General features: G+C 37.2%; 1 protein-coding gene across 3 annotated transcripts in view; it reads right to left on the reverse strand.

The window, feature by feature from the left end:
* The window catches only part of HEPACAM2 (HEPACAM family member 2), a 44,594-nt gene extending 20,088 nt beyond the window's left edge, over window positions 1–24,506 (reverse strand). Inside the window, exons 1-4 of one of the 3 annotated variants that reach the window (XM_059712321.1) lie at window positions 24,313–24,505; window positions 14,361–14,711; window positions 10,295–10,579; window positions 1,239–1,535 (exon numbers count right to left, since the gene is read on the reverse strand). In XM_059712321.1, coding sequence (XP_059568304.1) covers window positions 1,239–1,535; window positions 10,295–10,579; window positions 14,361–14,711; window positions 24,313–24,391 — 1,012 coding nt within the window. In that variant the 5' untranslated portion in view covers window positions 24,392–24,505. Of the gene's footprint in view, window positions 1–1,238; window positions 1,536–10,294; window positions 10,580–14,360; window positions 14,712–18,103; window positions 18,196–24,312 lie in introns of those variants that run through there. The other 2 variants (XM_059712324.1, XM_059712322.1) reach the window with 2 other exon arrangements.
* Window positions 24,507–25,499: the final 993 nt, after the last annotated feature.

Here is a 25,499-nt window from a genome sequence, read left to right on the forward strand (position 1 = left end):
CTTGTTCCTCCAATCATAGGCACCCTGAACACTGCTGCCTATCCAAACCTGCTCTAAGTGAAATCTGGCTTCTTTGTATGCAAAGGTGAGTCCAGGAAGGATTTGATAGTACGAGTGGGAGTAATGGAATGGAGGACAAATTAAAAGGGGGAGAAGGTGAAAGAGGAGGAGGTGGGAGATGAGGAGGAGAGCAGCAGGAGAGGGAGAAGAAAAGAAAGACGAAAGAAGAAGGAGAGAAAAGAATGGGTCTGAGAGAGAGGAAGGAAGACAAATGTACAAAGTTAGTGATTGGATGTTGAGCAGGGCAATAAGCAAGAAAAGAGTCTGAGTTGGCATTTATATTTCTGGCTCAGGTTGGTAGACAGTAGAGCCATTCACTTAAACATGGAATACAAAAAAAAAATAGTAATTTGGAGGGAATTAAAATGGTTTAGTTTTGATATGTTGGACTTGTATGCTGCCTTTGGTACTTCAAAGTGAAGACATCTAGAAAGGAACTAGGTATACAGTTTTAGAGCTTTAAAGATGGAGGTTTGGGATGCACCAATGTTTCATGAAACAAGGGGAGTAAATGAAATAATACAAAAGAATAAAATCATACTATAGAAAGAGAAAAGGAGGCTCAGAAAGATAGGAATTTGGTAGACATAAATAATTTAAGCAGTGATTCTTAAACTTTGTGTTCCATGAACTTTCTGAAAAATCAGATGATTTCTAGAAATGTCAAATATCACAGACTTAAAAAAAGTTTCCAGTACCCCTTTGAGAACTTCCACAGATTTCAGATGTTTAAATTACAAAAGAGGAAGGGAAGCCCATGAAAGACAGTGAGAAGGGGAGTCAAATAATAGGAAAACCAGATTTCAAACTCTTGGAAATTTGTTCTTCTGACCTAATGCAACACTGAATATAAGCCTTTCAAATTAGTAGCCTGCTATTCCTGTTTGTAGAATCAGGAAAGCAAGAATGCATATTTAGAAGTACATAATTTATTGAATTATCTTTTCTTATCAGTCCCTCAGAGTCAGCAATTGGATTCCTTCTCCATTCTGTTTTGGGTTTTCTTTCTTTGACTCATAGAAGCCATGGCTTCGTTAACTCAAGGAAAGAGAGTTTCTTAGAGGATATCAACAACCCCGCAGTGGTATTCTCTTCCAGGTAATTATCAAATAGGTGTAGAGTAAGGACAGCATGTGTTTGTGTTTCACTGGGATCCTGGCCTTTGATGTCACACTTACCTACAGAAGTGATGATGACTGTGAAATGAGTTTCATCTTGCCTTCCAGTTACATTGTTGTAAGCACAGCATACATAGTCAGCTGTCTTCTGGGCTACTTCCTCGGATGCAACTTCCAAGAGAGGCCCATGCTTAATGACATATGTTGTGTTGTCAGTCCTTTGGATCCAGGAGTAGGTGTTAGGAGGGTAAGAATCAGCAGAACAATCAAACAAGATGGCTTCTCCAATGTCAACAGTAAACACTTCCCCTACTTTTAGTCCTTTATCAGAATTAACTCGAAGTCCATACGGTCCATCTGCATTAGTTAAAAAAGAAAAGAAAAGGATAACATAAATAATCAAGACATAGTTTACAAGTTTGAAAGAGCTTAGCAGCATTTTCTTTTCTGTGAAAGTCTTCAAGTTAAAATTGGGCAATAGGTTCCCTGTTTAGACTCCCAATAAATGATAAGGACCTAAAATGTTTTATTCTGATGTCCATGGAAATAGTAAATATTTGAGATGTGATTGACCTTATTTGAAATAGTGAAAGCCTTGAAACTTGGTATATTACAAATTTACAGACACTGTTGTCATAATCATGGTGCTAAGCTTTTGAGCAACATTGATAAATATGCGATCTTGATAGACAAATTCAATCTTTCTGAAACAGTAATTGCATTAGAAAGCAATTTAAAAGTAGATTATGGCCACTATTTTATCTTTGACAGTCATACTTTGAGTATTATGTACGTGTTTTCCTAGTGCTAGGATATGTTATGCAAATATTTATAAAATACAGGTACATAGTTTCACATGGAACATAAATTTGTGCAAATAGATATAAGGGGTGTTCTATATGTGCATATTTTCATGACATTTTAACAGTTAACAAATTTTAAAAATACATCTTTTTTTTGTTAATCCTTATCAGAGGATATTTTTTCCCCATTGATTTTTTTTTAGAGAGAGAATGGAAGGGAGGAAGTGGAGGGAGAAAGAGAGAAACATCGATGTGAGAGAGACACATTCATTGGTTACCTCCTGAATGCACCCTGACCTAGGCAGACCAAACCTGCAACCAAGTACACACACTTGACTGGAAATGGAACCTGCTACCCTTTGGTGCTTGGGCTGACACTCTAACCACTGAGCAATGTGGGCCAGGGCTAAAAATACATCTTCATTATCATTAACAAATATTCATTGATCATCAATAAACTACTTAATTATGGATAGGCCATGGTGTTTTTCCTCACACTACAATATTCCTATAGCATTTTGCTATTTCTATGGCATCTGATTGCCTGCAGATGGAGACACATTTCCAATTGTTTTCTTCAGAGAATAAAGAGAGAGATTAAAAAAATATTCCCACCCTAGCCAGTTTGGTTCAGTGGATAGAGTGTTGGCTTGTGGACTGAAGGGTCCTGGATTTGATTCTGGTCAAGGGCTCGATCCCCAGTAAGGGTGTGCAGGAGGCAGCAAATCAATGATTCTCATCATTGATGTTTCTATCTCTCTCTTCTCCCTTCCTCTCTGAAATCAATAAAAATATATTTTAAAAAATATTCCTTAGCTGGATAGGTTTTTATCATTCAATCTAAATCCTGGCTTATGTTCCAAAAACTTTAAAGTTCATGCATGATGGTGCTCATTTTTCAGTTGATCATATCCAACATTTATTGGATATTTGCCATCTGAAGGCACTTTACTTATGTAGATAACCACATTTAATATTTAAGGCAGTCACATAAAGTAGATTATTATTCTCCTTACAAGATGAAGAGATAATGTAAAAATTAACTTTGCCTTGGTCACGTACCTATTACATAGCATAGCTAGGACTCTAAAACACATGCATTTAATGTTCATATTACCTCTCTAAAAATGTAAGTGATATAACTTCCACAACAGTTTCTTTTTGTCTAATTATAGTATTCGTTCTACAATAAATTACTATCGGATTAGATATTCTGTACTCAGCTAATCAAGTAATCAATCAACCAATTCTTGTTTAAGACATACTAGGTGTTAGATAACATAGTATATAAGAGATAAAAAATGTGTTAAGACATAGTTCCTACTCAAAAAAATTATACCCTAGATGGTTTGCTCAATAATAACTAATCTTAAAGGTTCTGATTTTTTTTTAAAGTACTAGCTATTTGATCTCTCATTATGTGAAATAATTTAAGACTAGATAGTAGGATAGAAAGGTAGATTAAATCCTGATTTTTTTCAATGATTAGTTAAGTTTTCTTCAGAAGTAATTTAAACTTTTTGGGTCAAATTTTCCTCACCTTTACTATAAAAAGGTTGACTAGATGAATAGTTGTTAAAGTTCTTTTTACCTTTGAAACAGCATGATTCATGCTGTACTAAAGCTATTTTGCATACTGGCAAGCCAGCCTCAAATTTTCAGGTAGCCAAAATAGTTCTCTATTATGTGAGCATTTTCTAACCAACCTACTATTAGGGAAACAAATTTCCTAAGATATAACAGACGCAGAAGATGCAAAAAATGAATTATATTTACTTAGGGAACATACACTTTACACATATTTGCTTCCTAAAGACACACAGACTTCTGAAAGAAACCTGTAGATTAATGTGTACATATGAGATGATCCTGCTTTCAGAAAGCAAACATTAAAGTTTGAAGTAACCAGGAGCTGGACATGGAGCATTAAAGTGAAGAGAAGTGAATGTCCCTTTCCTGTGACTGCTTTAGAACCCTGTAACACTGTCCCCTCATTTCAGGCTGTGATGTGGTCTTGGGAAAACCACTGTTATCTCAGGGCCAGTGCAGCAGCGGGGGGCCCTTCAAGTAATCATCATGGATAGAACATCAGGGAAGCCAGGGCCACCACCCGGTGGGCACTTGTTGTGGTTCACATAGCAGAAAACCAGTGGGAGGCGATCACCGAGGTTTGGAACAACAAGGGACCCAAGTCTGTACACAAAACTGAAAGACAGAGCAAGGCAGATCAAGAAGAGAAGTGTGGTCTTAAAAATACAGCCATTTAGTTTAAGCCACTGCCTTCCCACTGGTTTTCAGGGTTTCTGGATGGTGACTATAAAAACAAATGGCCTGATAATTTAACACACATAAAAATTAGGGGTATTTCGTTCAAAGTGTGCTGACATTACTCCAAGTTTTTTTTTTGGAAAACCTTCATTTAAAATTGCCTTAGGACCTTGCAACACGATGGAATATTCTCCAAAATAGTAATTCTTCCATTTTGGAGAGTGGGTTTGATTCGCAGAGAAAGCCCATAGTCATTTAGAGAGAAGGCTGGTGAATAAGATTGATTATCTAATTTAATACCATCACTCTAGTTTAGAAGATGATTTTAAATAAAGGAATCTGATTATCTTACTTTATTTTCCCAACATTCATATCTATTTTGATTTTGCTACTTCCCCATTTGTTGAGTTTCATTGTTTGGCATAATCTTTTTGTCCTCTGTCTGTCTTAATTATATGTTACCTGGCTCTTCACAGTTAGCCTCAAAAACCCCAAATTCTCTACCCCACCCCCAAGCATTTCCTACAGTTCTTAGAACATAAAACCACAGCATTTTGGTTGCTTGTTTCTGATATTATTTCTTTTCTTTTTTTGTTCTTTTTTTAATTTTTTTTCTTTTTTTTTGGTTCTTTTTTGTTTTTTGTTTTTTTCTTTTTGTTTCTCTTCTTTTTTTTACTTCTGATATTATTTCTTAAAGTGTAACCTATTAAATTGATTATATAAAAAATACATGTTCATTGCAGAAAATCCTAATATTCAGAGAAGCGCAAAGATGAAAACTTATTTGTAATTTCACCACTCAGAGAACGAATATCCATATTTCACTGTATAATCTTCTAGTCTAGCCATTCTCAACCTGTGGGTTGCGACCCCTTTGGGGATCGAACGACCCTTTCGCAGGGGTCACCTAAATACATCCTGCATATCAGATATTTACATTACGATTCATAACAGTAGCAAACTTACAGTTATGAAGTAGCAATGAAAATAATTTTATGGTTGGGGGTCACCACACATGAGGAACTGTATTAAAGGGTCGCGGCATTAGGAAGGTTGAGAACCACTGTTAGTCTTTCTTCTTTCCTCCCTCCCTCCCCTATAGATCTTACCCATTACTCTTTTACACTCTACACACTGCTTATAATCAATCTATTTTCTTCTTAATGAACTATGATGTTATTTCTTTTTTCATTATCACTTCAGGCTGACCATCCCTTTACTTTGAGGTGCAACCTAGTACATTATTCATGGGAATGAGCAATCCAATGAAAGACATTTGGAGTGATTCAACCAATATTCGACCAGTGCAGCTCTGACGTTGAAGATGAAAGCAGAAAGATAATTCTGTTTTGACTTTGGATTGTGGTTCAATTCCTTGCCTTTGGCAGAGAACTCCCAATAGAAATGAACCCTTTGCTTCAGGAAGGGCTGTTTACTAAATGACTTGTAAAATCACATATCATCTGTTCTCTTTAACAATTTATGGCTGGGTGGCAACAGTACCTAAGTTTTCATCATCATGCTGCTTGCCACCCTGCTTGGAAGCAGATGGTAAGTATTTACTGTGAATGACCTTTTTTTTTCCCTTTAATTTTTATCACTTAGAGTACTTCCCTGCAGCAGTGCCATATGCTACACACAAAATGCAGTGGTTACTGGGTTATTATTTACAAGAGCTGGAAGGCACATACATTTCATGAACTTCAAGTAGATATTTGTCTGAATTATTGGTTTGACATTGTATTCCACCAGGATCAATACCAGATTATGACATCATATCCTCAAAAATATATGGTCAATCTTGATAAATTTTGTTACACATTTTTTTCTGCCAGAATAAAAACTAATTTCTGTTTTCATGAAAGAAGCTGTCATAGAAACAGTGCCTTAAGAAAACAGATTGGGTAATTCATGCTGAAATTCTAAACTGTGGTGTGAACTTCTATGGGGGAATATTGGAATATGACATTTACTAGATTATTGAGGAACTCTGCTAAAGGTCAGAAAAAACAACAATGAAGGGCACACGCACTTTAAGAAGCTGTTATCTTGTAATGGGAATTTAGTCTTTCTACAGCGTCATTAAGTAACACGAGAATCTGAGAGGGATATGAAGAAAGATAATCTGTTCGATTCTAGTCAAATTGAAGAAACTTTGAGTGAGTTCTTAATCTGTGCAAATTATTTCCCTGGGGGTACAAAGTTGAATAATGTCTGGGTATGGAGCACTGATGAGGGTAAGAGACCCAGGAAAATATAATTCAATGAGTACCAGAGGGCATATGTGCATAGGGTACTGCAGGAGCACAGCAAACCTCCTAGCAGCATAGAAGAGGTGAGACAGAGTGTGGGCAGGTGAGCCTTTCTAGAGAAGATGTGAAGAAAGAGGATGTAACCAGGAGCATGTAAGCAGGTGAAGAAAGAGAAGAAGGTACAACATCAACTAAGGCATGTATTCTCAGTTTGCATGGAATGATAAATATTGCAGACAAGTTGATGCCACATCAATGGAAAGGATAAATGACAAATCTTCAGATTATATATTTAATTTAATCCTTATAACCCCAAACCAAGAAAAGAAAACAACAATAAAATAGGGCTAAAGAGTGATAGCAAGAAAAATTAATAAAATAACTCTGGGTAGTGTTTCAGTATATGTTACATATATGTTACACATGTTGCATGTTTCTATGAGTAATAATTGCTTAGAATAAACAAGACGATGATAATTTGATTTTTGAATAATCAAAATATGAGAGAATGAGTGAATAAATGAATGAGGGAATAAATGAATGAATGAGTGAATATCATTAAGTGGTGTTGAGTAAGTGAAGGCTTTCGCATTTGAATGAGAAAATACTCAAGAAAATTAATTATAATACTATATTTATAATTACCTCTTAAGAGTAAAAAATCTTAAATAATGCAGGTATTCATCTTTACAATATATAAATAGAACCTACATTTGTAAATTTTCTCAATGTTCTTCTTTCTACTGTCATTAGTCTATATACTCAGGACAGATATTTCTCTGTGAGATGTCCATAGATTACATCTAAAAGAATGTGAAGAAGAAAGTTCAGTCTATAAAAGAAGATATATTTGAAAATTTGACTTTATTCAAATTGGGATATTTTAATTCTTTCAAATAACAAAGGAAAGGAAAGAAGGTATAGCATTTAAAGTATAATATCTAACATTTACAGGTGTGATTAATGGGTTTTCTCCCCATTTTTATGCTTTCCACACTATGTATCATCATATTCTGTGATAATGAGATTGGGGCATAAACTTGAACATGTTGAAAGAAAAATCTTACTTTCCCTTTTCCAGATTAAAATAAACAATATATCAAAATAAAAGAGTAAAAATACAAATGACACTTTAATGTGCCTATTTATGCAGTTTCCTCCAGGAATATTTTATTTAACTTTGTGGCCAAGGTTTAAAGATAGACAGATAAATGAGAGATAAATGTAAGAAATAATTAATGCAAAGAAAATATTTTCATATAGAAAAACAAAATATGTTAATTTAAAAAATGGTAATGTTTAGGGAAGAAAAAATTTCTCCTAAAGGTATTCTTTCGGTTTTTTCTTTGCAGGTGTTTTCTAAATTACCCAGGCTTTCCATAACTTCTTGCTGCCATGTTGCCAATTATGTTGGCATAATTCTGTCTCAAAAAGAGCTAACATTATTGAGTTCTTCCTAGGTGCCTCTCGCTGACTTCTTTATACGTAAAATTTCACTTAATCCTCCATCCCTCTTACATTGGGGAGAGTGTAGATAAGGAGATGAGGAAACTGGTGCACAGAAAGGGACAGAACCAGGTCTTTAACCCAGGCGGTCTGAATTCACAGCTGAGGCCCAAAACCACTTTACTATCCACTGACTCTCCAAATGGCGTGATGTTAATTAGAGCATGTGATCAAAACAAATCATGATCAGGTTTCCTATGGTTAACAGGGAATGCTCCAACAGGATCTCACTTCCTGTTGTCTGTCACTGCACTGAATGATGATGGTTCCTTGGGATTGATATTCAGTAGATAAAATCTGGTTGGTTTAATATCTTGTTTTGCATTTTGTACCTTTTCTATGTGAATGCAAACCATTTAGACCAAACAATAAAGAATAATGTAAGGATGTGTCCACCTAGCCCTAGATTTGATTCAGTTTGCTCACATTCCTTACTTCTGCTTAAGTAACTTGAAGCTTAGGTCTGTAGTACTTGAAGTTGAATGGAAGTTTTAATTCATATCAGAATAGCCTTATTCAGTCAAGAATGTGACCGCATAGTAAATAGACAGTACCAAAAAAATAGACGGTACCAAATTTTTCACTCCAATTCAATGCTAGTTGTGCATATTATAGTCACAGTTTATATTTTCTCTATGAATCTATTTCTTAGCACACAGTTTTTTCACAATGTTATCAGAATATAAGTTTATGTAAAACTAAAAATAAAGCTAAAAGTTCAGCTATACAGTAAAAATAGTACCATTGTTATTGATATTATCACTAATATCAATAATGATTGAAACAAATCTTATATAATTTGCTTGCAGTGAGTGGTGTTTTGGTATTTCTCTGTGAAAAACTATAATTTCTGTCTTTGGCACTCTTTAATAATAAAATTTCTTCTGTTTTTGATAGAAGGAACTGGCTCATCGTTAAACTCGCTGAATTCTGAGTTTACCAGGCTTAATTCTACCCTTATGGTTCCACCAGCTGAACCCTCCATCCTCAGGCCACAGGGGTGAGAAGTCTTCCTTGGCTCACTGTTCCTGTTCACGCTGCTGTTCTAGCTGTGCTCTGAGCTATATGGTATCTGATAAGAAGACCTCCAGGGCCCTGACCAGTTTTGCTCAGAGCGTCAGCCTGTGGACTGAAGAGTCCCAGGTTCGATTCTGGTCAAGGGCATGTACCTTGGTTGCGGGCACATCCCCCGTAGGGGGTGTGCAGGAGGCAGCTGATGGATGTTTCTCTCTCATGGATGTTTCTAACTCTGTATCCCTCTCCCTTCCTCACTGTAAAAAATCAATAAAAAAATATATATATTTTTTAAAAAAAGAAGGTGGGATAGGCCATTGGTTTTCAACTAGGGGAGATTTCCCTCCCTCTCCCACTCTAGGGAACATACCACAATGTCCAGAGATATTTTTAGTTGTCCCAACTGGAGGGTGTTGCTACTGGTATGTAGTGGGTAGAAGCCAGGGATGCTGTTAAACATCCTATAAACATCTCATAACAATGAAGTTGTTCAGCCCAAAATGTCACTGGTGTGGAGGTTGAGAAGCTCTGTGCAAAGCTAACATTACCATGTGATATTAAACATGCTAGAGGTGGTGCTCTGGAGTAGAGAGGACTGGGTTTAAAATATAATAAAGAGAGGAATCGTGTTTGGGTTGGTGATGATGTTATGACATGAACTGAAGAGTTTGATTAACTTAACTCTGTACATGAGATTAAACAACAACAGAAACAAAAAGGACCAAAGAAAATTGAAATCTGAACTAATTGCTGTTCCCTGGGAAACTGAATACCTTACTGAGGAATAACTGTCTTCTCTATGATCCTCCCAATACCCTGACTCTCAGCATGGAGCTGAGGAAATGGGGGGTGAAGAGGGGGGCGGGCGGGAGGAGAACTGCCTGGGCACATTATTCTTTCCTTTGGTCAGTTGCAGAGCACATCTCTCTCCTAGTTTAAGATGACCAACTTACCCTCCTTGGGGATGAATAACTTAGTGCCTTCTGCATTGTTCTGGGTTCTTGAAATTGAGGTTCCTACTTTCCACTGGAAATAAGGTCACACAATGCACTAAGTCACAAAATGTATCCGGAAAGGCCCTTGGCCAGTATCTCAACTTGAACTTCAAGAAATAGGGTTGTGCAAGCAAATATATTTCATGATAAGACAGTATCTAGGAAGTGTGATTATAGCTGCACTATAAAAATCAAATGGCATTTGGTATTGATAGTCTCTGTGACCACCCTTGTGACAACTTCCCAGAAGAAAAGTTATGATTTTGTTTTAAACTTACAATATATGGTGGGCATAATGGTGTCACTTTCCATCTCACTGACAGGATTCTTCACCAGGCAACTGTAATTCCCAATGTCTTCTTTGGTCACTGGAGCAATATGAAGAATGTTGTTTTGGGGAGAAAAGGAGTTGGTGGAGCTCGTATGGACAGGTCTCCCATTTTTTAGCCACTGGTAAGCCAGCCGGGTACCTTCTTCTACCAGGCATGTCAGTGTCATGTTCCCTACGTACTCCACAGCCCCAGAGGAAGGCTGAATCTGTACCATGGGTTTTGTGACAAGGTCTGCAATATCAAAGAGAGAAATGATTTTTACCACCATGACATTTTAACAAAAATCTATGAGGTCTCTCACATATTAAATCTCAGGTAAATGGTTCTACAGTTTTACACTTTGTAAATGTAAACAGTTCAGGCGATAATTCAGGAAGAGACTAAAAATGCAAAACAATAAAATATAAAAATATAATTCATAGCAGATAAATAATCACATTCTGGGACTTACTTGTCAAGGATTTCCTAATGAGAACCTTTATAGCTAATGGAAGTTAGTGGTGGAGAACACCAGGGGCCCTCTTTCCTGTTTTGTGCTTGCTGACAATGTGAAAATATACTCTCACAGACAAAACATGCTTAACCCTCTCTCTTGACTTGCCCTAAATCCCAAGGGCAGCTGGTGGGATGGATGTGGTGAATCCAAATTTCTACTATTTGCATAATATAAAGCTCATATATATTATACTTGTGGGGAACTGAGGGAAAGTTTTAGAAAATCATATATGTACCCATTACTTTTCCTTTTATGTAAGCGAACTAATCATATGTTTTAGTTGCTGTGCATTTGGTTTTGCAACATTACATTTGTCACTCTAACAAAGCAGTACCTACTTTCAAAACTGACTCAATCTGAAAATAGGATACTGGGATTATATCAAATTAGGGATGTAAAAAACAAAATCTCAGTAGAGATTCCTGTTGGAACTTTGAGATACAGGAAAACAGTTTTATGTCATGATCCCAATACATTGTAGTAATGTGATATCTAACAAATGAGTAAATTTCTAAAAATGAGTATATATTTATTTTTTAAAAAATATATTTTTATTGATTTCAGAGAGGAAGGGGGAGACAGAGGGAGGGAGGGAGGGAGGGAGGGAGGGAGGGAGGGAGGGAGGGAGAGAGAAAGAGAGAGAGAGAGAGAGAGAGAGAAACACCAATGATGAGGGAGAATCATTGATCTGCTGCCTCCTGCATGCCCCTCAATGGTGATTGAGCTCACAACCTGGGCATGTGCCCTGACCAGGGATCAAATGGCGACCTCCTGGTTCATAGGTTGATACTCAACCATTGAGCCACACTGGCTGGGCTGAATGAGTATATATTTCTTCTCTGAGTTTTAACTCTAAAATTGTTGGATAAGGGTGGAAATTACATCAATATCTACAATCATTTTTAGCAACCTTCATTAATTTTTGAGGTGCTTGACTTGGTTTGATAAAGGACGGTGACTAGCCCAGAGTTACATAGCAGTCAGTGGCAAAATGAAGAGGGCTTTAAATCCGACAGTATTTCTCTGCAGCATTTTGGAGAGATATGGGTTTAATAATCTCCTGTGTATGACTACAGGACACAGAGAGAGTGAGATGATATAGAAGTGACAGATGATTGACTCCAACATTAAGATTTCAATTTCCTATCAAGCTTTTAACCAGGTTGATGTATCTTAAGTAAATCTGCCTCGACTCATACAATTTCCTACACTGGAAAATGCTTATGACGGAACAAACAGATTCAAGCCTTCAGTCCAGAGGAGATAGGAAAATATGAAAGATAAGGAGAAGGGGAGTTGAAAGGGCAGCCTGCAGGGCAACTGAGGAGTTCCGTAGTCTCCAGCCTTTCTCAAGATGGGTAAAGTCAACTGGCTTGTCCCTTTAATTTAATCCTTTATCTTTTCTGGCAAGAACAAAGGATTTGGAATAGCTTTGTTTGCATTATTATGATTAGAAAAGAAAAATTAATTGTGTACACTTATTACATTAAAAAGTGCATGTTTCATATATGACTGTGTGGAAATATACATGGTATGAGATAAGCCAAATAGATAACATGTCAAAGATCTCATATGGAGAGAATCAATCATTAGAATAGACATTAGTATTGTAATCACATATTTGCCTAAATAGTGTAACTCAGATGTGGAAATCTCCTGAGAATACTTTTTGCGTAGGCCCCTAAACCCTTATTAAGGCTTTTTGGTTGCATTTCTCTAAATAGATCCAATTTTACTACACATTAACAAGTAATGGATGTTCTACTGAAAGTTTTGGGGATAGATAGGATACTACACAGAATTTAATGAAAAATTTCCTTTAGATTTTTCTCCCTTTTGTTCCCCAAATTTACTCTCTAGGCATCTGCTTCCACAACCTGTGTATTTGCTGCCCCGCAAATTTGATCTCCACTCATTTACTCCACAAATATACACTGAGTACCTACTAATGGGCAGCAACAGGTTTAGGCACTGAGGACAAAGCAGAAAATAATACAAAGTCCCTGCTCCCATGTACCTTTTATTCTATGAGGGGAAGATAAATACTAAATTAGTAAAAATATATAATAGGTTGAGTGGAAATAAGTGCCTTGAAAGATCTCTCTCTCTCTCTCTCTCTCTCTCTCTCTCTCTCTCTCTCTTTCTCTCTCTCCCCTCCCTCCCCCCATTTTGGCTGAGACCTAAAGGAAATAGGAAAGAGAATCATACTATTATCTAGGAGAAAAGCAGTCTAGGTAGAGGGAACAGCAAGTACAAACGTCCTGTTCTAGGGAGAACAAATTGACCAGAGTAGCCACAGCAGACTGGGAAAGTGAGGTAGGGAATGGAATCGCATAGCTATTGGCTATGATGGGGAAATCATGGTGGACCTTGTAGGCCATTGTTAGTACTTTAACTTTTATTCTGAGTGAGATAGAAGGATGTGGGAGGATGTTAAGCTACAGGAGGCAGGAGTAGAAACGGAGGCTAGGTATCAGGCTACTAGGGTAGTCTAGGGCCTAGGCAGAGCTGATGGTGGGGTGGAGTGGGGCAGTCGTGGGGGTGGTGAGAAGCGATGGAAATCTCTGTATATTTTGAAGGTGAAACTGACAGGATTAACTCATGGGCTGGATGTGGGACATGAGAAAAAGGGGAGGGGGCGGGGAGGTCAATGGTAATGTCAAGGTTTTGCCCTAAGCAATTGATGGAATGGAGTTGGTACTTATGAAAATTTAGGAGAAATATTGTCAAAAAATGGGTTTAGAGGGGAAAATGAGAAGTTGGCCTTTGGGCATAGTATAGTTAAGGTGTGCCATTTAAATACCTCACTAAGGAAAACTGTCTGATCGTTAGCTGACCCCACTCTCCCTCAGAAGACATTTTCCACAACGTCCATTGTTTCTTCAGTCTGGTCCTTGAACAGGTCTCATCCTCCCCCGCCCAGTGTGTCAAAATAAAAACCTCCATGTGCCCTGACTGGTTTGGCTCAGTGGATAGAGCGTCGGCCTGCAGACTGAAGGGTCCCTGGTTCGATTCCGGTCAAGGGCATGTATCTTGGTTGCGGGCACATCCCCAGGAGGGGGTGTGCAGGAGGCAGCTGATCGATGTTTCTCTCTCATTGATGTTTCTAACTCTCTGTCCCTCTCCCTTCCTCTCTGTAAAAAATCAATAAAATATATTTAAAAAAAAAACCAAAAACCTCCATGTGACAAAATTAGAGATCTTCCCAGGGTGCATTCTGCACTGAGAAAATAAAATTTTCTCGATCTCATTACTTTATACTTGATAGTTTCTAGGCAAACAAAAAAGTTCTACTTATTGCTTGATTACCTTTAGCTGGGCACTGAATATTCTTCACATTCCTCTCTGATTTAATCCTCAGAAAACCTCATGAGGTAGATAATGCCATTCACACTGTGAGGCTTTGTGGGTTAATTAATTTGCCCAAAATTGGAGAGCCAGTACCTAAAGCCCAGGTAGTCTAATCTGAGTCATGGCTAACTTCCCAGCTGCCCATAGCATTTATAGTGGACTCACCATCAACAGTGACTTGTATCTTCTGACTAGCTGAGAGAGTTCCATTTCCTTGAATGTTGACCTTCACAATGTAATTGCCTTCATCGGTGAACTGCAGTGGGTTGATGAGCAGAGATGCATTGGGTGGCATCATGGTGAACTTGTGTTGGTATTCCAAGTCGGGAACCACAGACTTGTTCACAGAGCCCAGTAAGTATTTGGGCATCGTGTGGTGTCTCTCAAACAGCCATATGATCTGGATGTCTGATGCCGGAGTGTGGAATCCATAGTGCACAGGGAGGTAGAGGGCCTGACCCCTGATACCATGGACAGTGTATGATGGCACCACCACCTTCAGCCCCGAGCAAGCGCCTGTAACAAAGGAGAGGAAAGCAGTAAAGACTCTGAGCCACATTTCGCAATCTAAAGAGGCAGTGCAGAGAGAACCAGATTAGATGATAATTTCTTTCAAAGAAGAGCAGCTTCTAGCCACTGACTATTCTGGTACCGGTTTCCTGGAGAGGTAAATATTTGTCTCTGAAACCTTCTGCATTTGAAAAACTCCACCCCAAAACTGTGTTGATTACATGACTTCTTTACGGAAAAGCAGAAGTTACTATCTATGACTGTTAAAGAATAATGGGAAAAGGAGAACTGGGTAAGATGATTAGTTCTAAAGTCCATGAAACTTTTAAAAATTTTAAAATTGTGACTATATTAATGTCTGAGTCATAGATCCTAATCAAACTATGTGATTTGAGAAACTACTTCCTCCCAAAAATCTTCCTCCAAAGTCTTCTAAAATGGCTTCATAGTCCATTATTGGAAGTTTTTCCTTTTAGCCAAAGCCTTGCCAGATGCAAATACCCCAAGGAGAGTGCCATTAAATCATTATCAGTCATGATGAGTTATTCTTGCCCAGAGGCAGGAATCTGGCTGGTGTGCTTGAGAAACAGCAAGAGGCAGGAGTAGATGGAGCACGGAGGAGGAGGAGATGGAGCATGGAGGAGGAGGAGGAGGAGGAAGAGTGTGTGGTAAAACATGAGGTCAGCAAGGTGGTCAAGGCCAGATCAGGCCAAGTTTTAGGGTCATGGAAAACACTTAGGCAATTATTCTCTGAGATAGGGATGCAACTAGAATTTTGTGAACAGAGAGAGAGATGATCTTTTTGTTTTTGTTTTTTGGGCGCATTTCAGCTGCTGTGAGAATAGAGAGGTGTGGGCAAGAGAAGGAGTAGGAGACCACTTAGGAGGTGATTACAGTAAAGTAGGCAAGAGATGATTGTGCTGTAGACCAGAGTAATAGTAAAAGATACTGTGATAAAAGGCTGGTGGTGCTAATTTGATGACACATTGGGGGTGGGATATAAGAAACCAAGAAGAGTCAAGAATGACTCCAAGGTTGTTGACCTGATCAATTGGAAGAGTGGAGTTGTTGTTTATTAATGGACAAGTAATAAAGTTATCATGGGAAGACTGTGAGGAGAACAGCTTTTCTAGGGGAAGATCAGGGTTCAGTTTTGGACATGTTCATTTTAGATGCCCATTAGACATCCAAGAGGGAATACTGAAAGGCTATACTAGGCATGAAAGCTGGATTAAAGTGGGTTTAAGAGGGAAGGATGGCCCTGGAGGACTTTGGGGGCATGGAGCTCTGCCAAGTGCATAGCTCTGGCTCCTGCCCTATTTGCCTGGGTTGTTGGCCCATGTACTTCTATGTCTGCAGGTTTCTTTCTCGTTTGGGGTAGTTAGAGATTTCCCCATCTTTATCTTGTGTCATGATGCACTGTTTTATTTAGCATTTCTATGTATTTGCAATTGAGGAGAGAGTCTTCCTTAGTTTAAGCTACCATGTCGCTGAGGTCTTAATTAAAATCTCTTTGGTTCAAAATCTTCATTTTTAAAAGTAGCAATATGGCACATTTGAAATAGTGAAGGAGGGAATGGAGGAACTTAAATGTGAAGTATTTTGAACAGTAAGAGAAAAAAAGGAAAGGAAATTGGAGACAGTGAGTAAAGACAATACTTCTGGGGAGCTTTGCCGTGACGGGGAGCAGAAAAACTTTTCTTCTATTTTTCTTAGGATGGATGCTGAACAGCATCTTTGTAGCTATAGGAACGATGCACTAGAAAGAGAAATCTTGATGAAGCAGAATACATATGGGTAATGATGGAATAAAATCTGAGATGAGAAGAGATGGGAATTTGGGCACAAATAAATATCTTACAATTGCTATTGAAAAGAGTTTGTCCAGTTGGTGTTAGCACAGCCAAACACTAAACACTGAGAAAGAAGATTGGCTAGTTGATTATGAATGGCACCATGCAGAACAGGAAGTTAATGCTCAAAAACTGGAACTCCCCAATGGAATATAGGTTACAGATTATACAGGGCAGAAATCACAAGACACTGTGGGTTAGAGGTTCAGGGTGGTATTGGGAGCTGATTGATAATAAATCATTTCTTCAGATCTTGAGGACAGCTCTGAGGTCTGCTCTGGAATCTCTCTGTCTGGTTTTATGGAAAAGGAGCCAGGGGGGAGGGTGGGTGGGGGAGGGGGTGTTGTTCCACCTTAGAGCTCAGGAACTGAAACATAATTTAGGTCAAGATATTAACTTTAGCTTAACATACTTTGTGACCCTGGCCATTGTTTTGGCTGCCTCAGGCGGGTAGTGACTTGTAAGGGAAAGGGTTAAGGTTTACAGGGCATCCTTTGAAGAAACTGTATAGTGCTGGGCTACCTGTTAATTCAAAATTATACATTAAATCAGGTTTCACAATTTCAATTTCCTTATATACAAAATGTTTATCTTCTTTGATTGCTTCCCCTTTTCATCCCTACTAGGAAGGGGATCTTAAAGCTTTCTCTGAGTCTTGTTATGAAAAGCCATCAATATTAGGAAGGGAAGGTATAAAGGTCAGTTACACAATGAGTTCTTTGGAGAAAGTGAAAGATGTAGGCCTGCTCCTAGGAGGTATCAAGCTCGACCGACAGTAAATTTCTCTCCCTCCCAGGGTACAGGTGGGGGCAAAGATTTCCATGGTTTTGGTCTTTGGCCACCTAGTAGCAGAAAGTAAGACCCTGGGGCATGCAGGGAAGTTAGAGCAAAAAACTCAGGAGGAGAAAGAGGAAGATCAGAGGAGGTTAGAGGGAGAAGGAACTCGTAGGTGCTCAAGTGAAACTGACTATAGGGACTGAAAGTTAGGTGACTCTATGGGAAAAATAAACATGTGTCTTACAGTCTCCTTGGGCTCTGTGTATATTTGTGGTTGACTTGTAAGTTTTTTTTCCTCATGATGGGCTGTACCTGCACATTTGTTTTAGTGATTTGGTCCATAACAAAAGGGTTACAAAGGTATGAGGATTTGCTTCTGTTTTCTTTTCTGGAAAGTGCAAGAACGTTAAATTTGTAGTTGTTTCCAATTTGAATCATTAGGAAAAGAAGGAACTGGTAGCTGGAAATTCTGAAGAGGAAGCAAAGTGGATTGCAATGAAGGAGTAATGGTTTCTGCAGGGAAATCATAAGAAAGGAAAAGGAAGATGAGAGAGTAAATCTAAGACTTGAAACCAGTGATGCCTGAGATACGTGAAGCAGAGGCTGACAGAGAGGAACAAGGCTCTTGAAGTCAATGTCCCCCAGGAATTTGGATGGGGGGCAGTACAGGAAAAAATTCATTTTGGTGTCCAGCTGGCATGGCTCAGTGGTTTAGCGTCAACCTTTGAACCAGGAGATCACAGTTTGATTCCCTGTCAGGGCACATACCCGGGTTGCAGGCTCAATCCCAGTAGGGGGTGTGCAGGAGACAGCCATCAACAATCCTTTCTCATCATTAATATGGAATTTCCATCTTTCTCTCCCTCTCCCTTCCTCTCTGAAATCAGTAAAAATATTTTAAAAAATCATTTTGGTATATGTGTCATCTGCACAAAACAACATGCGTTTACATGCCTTTCATTGAAATTGGTGAGAGGAAGCTCCTGGTAAGCAATAAACAATAAATAAAAACTAGCTTTTTAGTAGCCATTATTGTTATCTTAGGTAAGATGCAATTCCCACCATTTTTATTGGGTGGTTCTGTCTTCTGTTTTGCTGGAGTGCACATAAAAATATTTATGGTTTCATCATTCACTCCTCATCTTAGACTCCCTTATCCCACTTTCACCATGTAGTCCTAAATCCATCACCTGCTAATTGCCTTGATATAAGGGATTTCAGGAACCTATTCTCTAAATTTGAAGAGAGATTACTGTATTTGATACTTTGATAAAGTTAAAAATCCACTGAATGTGAGGTCTTAGTAAAGGACACAGACTTGGGATAAAAATGAGGATTTGTCAGTGAAATGACTTTAATAAATCTTTTTTATTCTCGACTTCAGGTTTCTCCTGTGCAAAAAGGGGGTAGTATTAGATGAAGCCTAGGGCTTCTCTTACTCTTGTTTATGTTATTGACCTTCTGAGGTGCTTTTCTCGGGGTAGCAGGTACCCTACATTTAAAGGTGAAGGTCTGTATTTAATTTCTCAAGGGCACCAAGTATTTTGAAGTATTGAGTCTCAGGTGTTAGTCCACTTAATACATTGCCAATCCCTGGATATACTTTAATAAAGTGGTGATTCTGTGTTTATTACCAAGGAATCAAGGGGAATGGTGGGAACCCACATCATTGCCTTCAGAATGCACTGGGAAGGCTGCGCGGCCACCAACATAAAACTCAGTAGTTGCCTCTGTTAGTGAGCAGTTTGGTTATTGATATGTTGGTCCCTTTAATACATTTCACAGCTCAGCCTAGAAACCAGTGTCATACTGAAATGTAGACCTAGATGGCTTGAATGCAATCTGGCCAGTCTGTTCTTGTCGTTTGGGGAAGTCATTGCAAAAGTCCTTGTTCCCTTTTTCTTTCTTTTTTTTATTTTTTTTATTATTGCTTAAAGTATTACAAAGGGTATTACATATGTGTCCATTTTATCTCCCCACCCTAGACAGTCCCCTAGCTTCCCCTATTCCCCAGTGTCTTAGGTCCATTGGTTATGCTTATATGCATGCATACAAGTCCTTTAGTTGATCTCTTACCCCCCTACCTCCTGCCCCCCAACCCTCCCCGGCCTTCCCGCTGCAGTTTGACAATCTGTTTGAGGCAGCTCTGCCTCTGTATCTATTATTGTTCAAAAGTTTATAATGGTCTCTATTGTCCATGAATGAGTGAGATCATGTGGTATTTTTCCTTTATTGACTGGCTTATTTCACTTAGCATAATGCTCTCCAGTTCCATCCATGACGTTGCAAATGGTACGAGTTCCTTCCTTTTTACAGCAGCATAGTATTCCATCGTGTAGATGTACCACAGTTTTCTAATCCATTCATCTACTGATGGGCACTTAGGCTGTTTCCAGATCTTAGCTATGGTGAATTGTGCTGCTATGAACATAGGGATGCATATATCCTTTCTGATTGGTGTTTCCGGTTTCTTGGGATATATTCCTAGAAGTGGGATCACAGGGTCAAATGGGAGTTCCATTTTCAGTTTTTTAAGGAAACTCCATACTGTCTTCCATAGTGGCTGCACCAGTCTGCATTCCCACCAGCAGTGCACAAGTGTTCCTTTTTCTCCACATCCTCTCCAGCACTTGTCGTTTGTTGATTTGTTGATGATAGCCAGTCTGACAGATGTGAGATGGTACCTCATTGTTGTTTTGATTTGCATCTCTCGGATGATTAGTGACTTTGAGCATGTTTTCATATGTCTCTTGGCTTTCTGAATGTCCTCTTTTGAAAGGTGTCTATTTAGGTCCTTTGTCCATTTTTTGATTGGATTGTTTATCTTCCTTTTGTTAAGTTGTATGAGTTCCCTATAAATTTTGGAGATTAGGCCCTTATCAGATATGACATTGGCAAATATGTTTTCCCACAGAGTGGGTTTTCTCGTTGTTTTGTTGATGGTTTCTTTTGCTGTGCAGAAGCTTTTTATTTTGATGTAGTCCCATTTGTTCATTTTCTCTTTAGTTTCAAGTGCCCTAGGAGCTGTATCAGTGAAGAAATTGCTTCGGCATATGTCTGAGATTTTGTTGCCTTTGGATTCTTCTAGAATTTTTATGGTTTCCTGTCGTACATTTAAGTCCTTTATCCATTTTGAGTTTATTTTTGTGTATGTGTAAGTTGGTGGTCTAGTTTCATTTTCTTGCATACATCTGTCCAATTTTCCCAACACCATTTGTTGAAGAGACTATCTTGGCTCCATTGTATGTTCTTGCCTCCTTTGTCAAATATTAATTGAACATATTGGTTCGGGCCGATTTCTGGGCTCTCTATTCTATTCCATTGATCTATATGCCTATTCTTGTGCCAGTACCAGGCAGTTTTGAGAACAGTGGCTTTGTAATACAACTTGATATCTGGTATTGAGATCCCACCTACTTTGTTCTTTTTCAGGATTGCTGCAGCTATTTGGGGTCTTTTTTTATTCCAGATGAATTTTTGGAGAGTTCGTTCTAGATCTCTGAAGTATGCCGTTGGTATTTTAATGGGAAGTGCGTTGAATTTATAGATTGCTTTGGGTAGTATGGACATTTTAATGATGTTGATTCTACCAATCCATGAACACGGTATGTTCTTCCATCTGTTTATGTCTTCCTCTATATCTTTTTTCAACGTCCTGTAGTTTTCTGAATAGAGGTCTTTTACCTCTTTAGTTAAGTTTATTCCTAGGTAGCTTAATTTTTTTGGTGCAATGGTAAATGGGATTGTTTTTATAATCTCTCTTTCTGAAAGTTCACTATTGGTGTATAGAAATGCCTCAGATTTCTTGGGGTTAATTTTGTATCCTGCTACATTACCAAATTCATGTATTAAGTCTAGTAGCTTTTTGATGGAGTCTCTAGGGTTTTGTATGTATAATATCATGTCGTCTGCAAATAAGGACAGTTTTACTTCCTCTTTTCCAATTTGGATGCCTTTTATTTCTTCTTCTTGCTTGTTCCCTTTTTCTGAAAAGGATAAGAAAGCCTTCCTTATCTACTTGTGTGTGTGTGTGTGTGTGTGTGTGTGTGTGTGTGTGTGGTTGAAGTTGGAAACGATTAACTGAGGTTGTAATATTCTGAAAATGTTTGGGCAACATTTTATAGGCAGCTAGACTAGAACAGAAAGGTTGGTGAATTTTGGATCCTGTACCAGAAACTTGAATTTTAAGTATCAAAAGACTGATTAGAGAGTCTGTGACTAGAGTTAGGGGAAGCAAATCCTGTTTAGTAAAATATTAAATATGAATATTGCAGCCCAGGTAAAAATGAAACTACATTAGCAGAAAATCATTTATATGGCACTTATTTTTTATATTAAATAATTTATATGGACAATATTGTTTAAGGAGGGTGGCCTAGTTCTTTGGACCATTTTAGAAACTGCATCACATAATAATACCTTAAATAATCTGTCATTAATATGTGTGCATATATTCTATGCTTATCACATCAAATGATATGAAGTAATGTCATTTGAATTTTTTCCAAGTATATGTATGACAGTGAGAGAAAGCATAGCTGTGACAATAGCTGTTTCCTTAGGTTGCCCACACCATTTTTTACCAGATAAATTATATTTAACAAGTTTTAAGAGTGTCATCAAGGGACACAATTTTCTTTATTTCAGTTATCTAAAATATTTTCATTTTGCAGGAAAGACATGAATCTATTGATATGATGCAATCCTTACTTGTGAACTTTGGGAAATAAACAAATAATTGAATGCTTCCCCTACATTTTAGGACTACATACTCCCTTGCCATTGATGTATTTCCCACTACAGATGTGATGAATTCATGCTGTCAGTTAGCAGTATATTAACTTTAAAAAAATTAGCTTCATTTTGAGTATTTTTCAAGTGTTCTTTTCTAGTTGTATGAGAAAACCTAAAGAACTAAAGCTATTGATTTTAGAGAAAGTCAACCTTTGTGTGAACCAATAAACTTCAAAAAAATGAATGACATAAAATTGATGAAATTTTAATTTGCTTTTGATATTCCAAATATCTTGACTTAAAATTCATTTTATTATTAGATTAACTAATACTTTTTGAGTACAGAAAAGGAAAACTCTTACACTTTTTGCATATAGGGCATAGTAAATTGGAGAAACATTTCTAATACCATTAATAATCTGAAATAAAAATTATAGCAATAATTTCCCCAGTAGAGACTCCTTTAAATAGTGTAGCACTAGAATGTACAGTGTTAAGGAACACCTCAAGTCATTGTAAAATTTATCTATATTCCAGAAACAAAAGACTCCCTAGGCCAGTTTCACTGTGTTGAATATAAACATCAAACTTTCACAAAGTGACCTCTAGCTGTAGCTCAAAATAGTTGGCATTTACTTCCCCATTATCGTGTATGATATTAGCAAGCATAACACAACTATTGTTGACTGAAAATAAACTCCTGCGTATTTAGAGAAAATAGGAATTATAAAGTTTTACTTTGAGTAGACTTTACAAACTACATTTTGGGCTTCCAATTTTTAAGTTGTTTTTTTTTTTTTTTTTTAAAGGAAAACAAACAGATAATTCAGTATTCCAAAAACAGAGTCTCACATTACCTATGGTCTTTACAACATACTACTAATGGAAAAAAGTAAATTTGTGTAAGAAAGTCTTACGGGATAATAATTGCTATAACTACCTATGAACTTGCTACTTCTCTAAAGTATATCTTAATTTATTTTAGTTGAATTCCTCAAGTGAAATGTCTCTAAGTTCTTCTGGAAGCCACTAACAAAAGCATTAGTTGTAAAATGACCACAGTCCCGTTGTTGTAAAATTAAAAATAAGTGGGGCACTAACACACAGGATACTTTCAAATCACACAAAAATGCACAAAGATAAAAAGCCAGTTATGTCAACTGTTTGATTTTTTTTAAAATTAAAAAAGCTAAAAATCAATATAGGTTTGAATTAGAAACATACACACCCAGAAAAGTCACAACTAAGAAAAACTCAAACACTTAAAATAATTTACAAACTGTATATTTCAAGTATGTGGGATATATACATCATTAGGTACAAGTTTAAATAACAATATTATTTACAATGAAAACTATAATGAAATATACCAGTTAAAACAAGGCTCTGAACAATTGAAGGAGGCTAAAACTTAAATTGCTAATTTAGCTAAGTTGTACTTAACATAAAAGAAATAACCATCTTTTTAAAATTCCTATCTGTTGAATGCAAACAAGAAACTAACCTTGACTTCTAAAACTGATAAATAGGAAGAATGAAAAAGAGAACATCTTATGAAAATAATGATGACAAACAGTGGGAATTTTGGTGAAAGATTCTTTTAAACTCTAAGGATAAAGAAACTGAGGAAAAATATTCAGGTACAGAAAAAAAATTTAATAGGAATAGCCACTGGGCAAAAAGAAAGGTTCAAGGCCCTTTGGAAAAATAATACTATTTAAAAAATACTTCTCCGTACTGCGTATAAAGTATTTTTTGTCAGTTTGGACCTTATCTTTTTCCATATTTCATAAAATAGGTAATTTAAAATGAAGTAAAGCTAATGGTTTGACACATTATCTAGAAGAAGAACAGCAAAAAAAATTATCATAAATTGTTTTTGAGTTTCACTATAAGCAGTCACAAATTCATGGCCTATAAGAGTATCTGCCAAAATGAAATGTATATGTAAACTCTCTAAAAGAAAAAGAAATTCATTAGGTTTTTAGAATGTCTTAACTTTCTTAATGAGTGCTAGTGACAATAAGTATTGTTCTAAGAAACAATAACCATCTATTGATTGAACCTTATTTCTATTATACGTTCCTGATTCCTTGTAGAAACAAAGTGTGTTATTGTTTAAAAGGTTCTGAGCTGTTCTTCAATTATCTAAATAAATCTACAGCCTAAAACAAATATTTACCTCAAACCCACAATTTAAAAAAACCGCACACAGCTAAAACAAAAATCATGCAGTGGCTTACCTAAGAGAAGGAGGTATATTTTGCACTGAAAGACCCCAACGGTACTGCTGAAGGGCTCCATGAAAGCATCCTGCCCCATGTATACGGTGCCCTGTTCCTAGTGGCCACTTGGTTCATGGACCAGCAGCTGCTGGTTTATTTGCTAGGGAAATTAGCAGTGAGGTAACAGACCCTATCCTGCCTCTTGCTTCTGTGATTTGAATACAGAATGAATGTGTATACAAAGGACACAGGGAGTGGGAACACCTGTTATATGTTCTGCAAGAATACTGGCTTATGACTTTCAGAACAGCTTCTTAGTAATTATCAGTAATTGTCGATATATTTGATAAAGTATCCTTAATTATTAATAATCACATGAAGGAAAACACCCTTTTTGGTGACTTTATTGAAAAACAGTATGCTTTCATAATGAGAGCATGTTGTGAAATAGCCTGAAAACCAAAAAGCTGCTTTCCTATCATGCAAAACTATGCTATTATTTTGAAATTAAAAATTTTCTATGAAAATTGAAGTATATCATAGACCTGCTAAACAGTCACAAATCATCATGAAGTCACTAAATAACATGTAGAAGTTATACCAAAGAATCAAAATGGGGCACCTGAAATGTCTTTAGAAATGTATTTTTCTATGCAGTATTTCCTATTACACATTTCTGGTATGATTTTGTTGAACCTATGAATTCATGTTATTTTTAAAACAAACCACAGGTGTGTTTCCAAGTAACACTGGATTATAGGCTGGTATAGTATAATGAGGGAAAAAAAAGCCTATGCCAACAGATAATATCTGAGGCCACATTTTCACCGCAGAAGCAGAGAGGAAGTGAACCAATGGTCCGGAGGTCTGACCACCGCTGTGGTGTCTGGGCCCCAGCTTTTCAGCCTGGCCTCGTCACTGCCATGGCAGCAGGCAGTCTGAACATTTCCGCTTAATTTACTAAGTTATAAGTTAACCCTCATTTCATTTCATTTCTTGCAAGAAAGCTCTAGTCCAAGCCTTCCACTATATAAAATAAAAAGTATATAACCAAATGTACATCAAATGGAGCAAAATTCCTTGCATAAATTATTTTTCACAATACATTTGTGAACAATAAAAGCTCACTGAAGATGTTTAGAGATAATAATAGGAAAGGAAGAATATTCCTCAAGCATAATTAAAGGTTAAAATAAATGAGAGTT

Source organism: Myotis daubentonii, chromosome 10 (assembly GCF_963259705.1).
Source record: "Myotis daubentonii chromosome 10, mMyoDau2.1, whole genome shotgun sequence".
In the NCBI taxonomy this organism is placed as follows: domain Eukaryota; kingdom Metazoa; phylum Chordata; class Mammalia; order Chiroptera; family Vespertilionidae; genus Myotis; species Myotis daubentonii.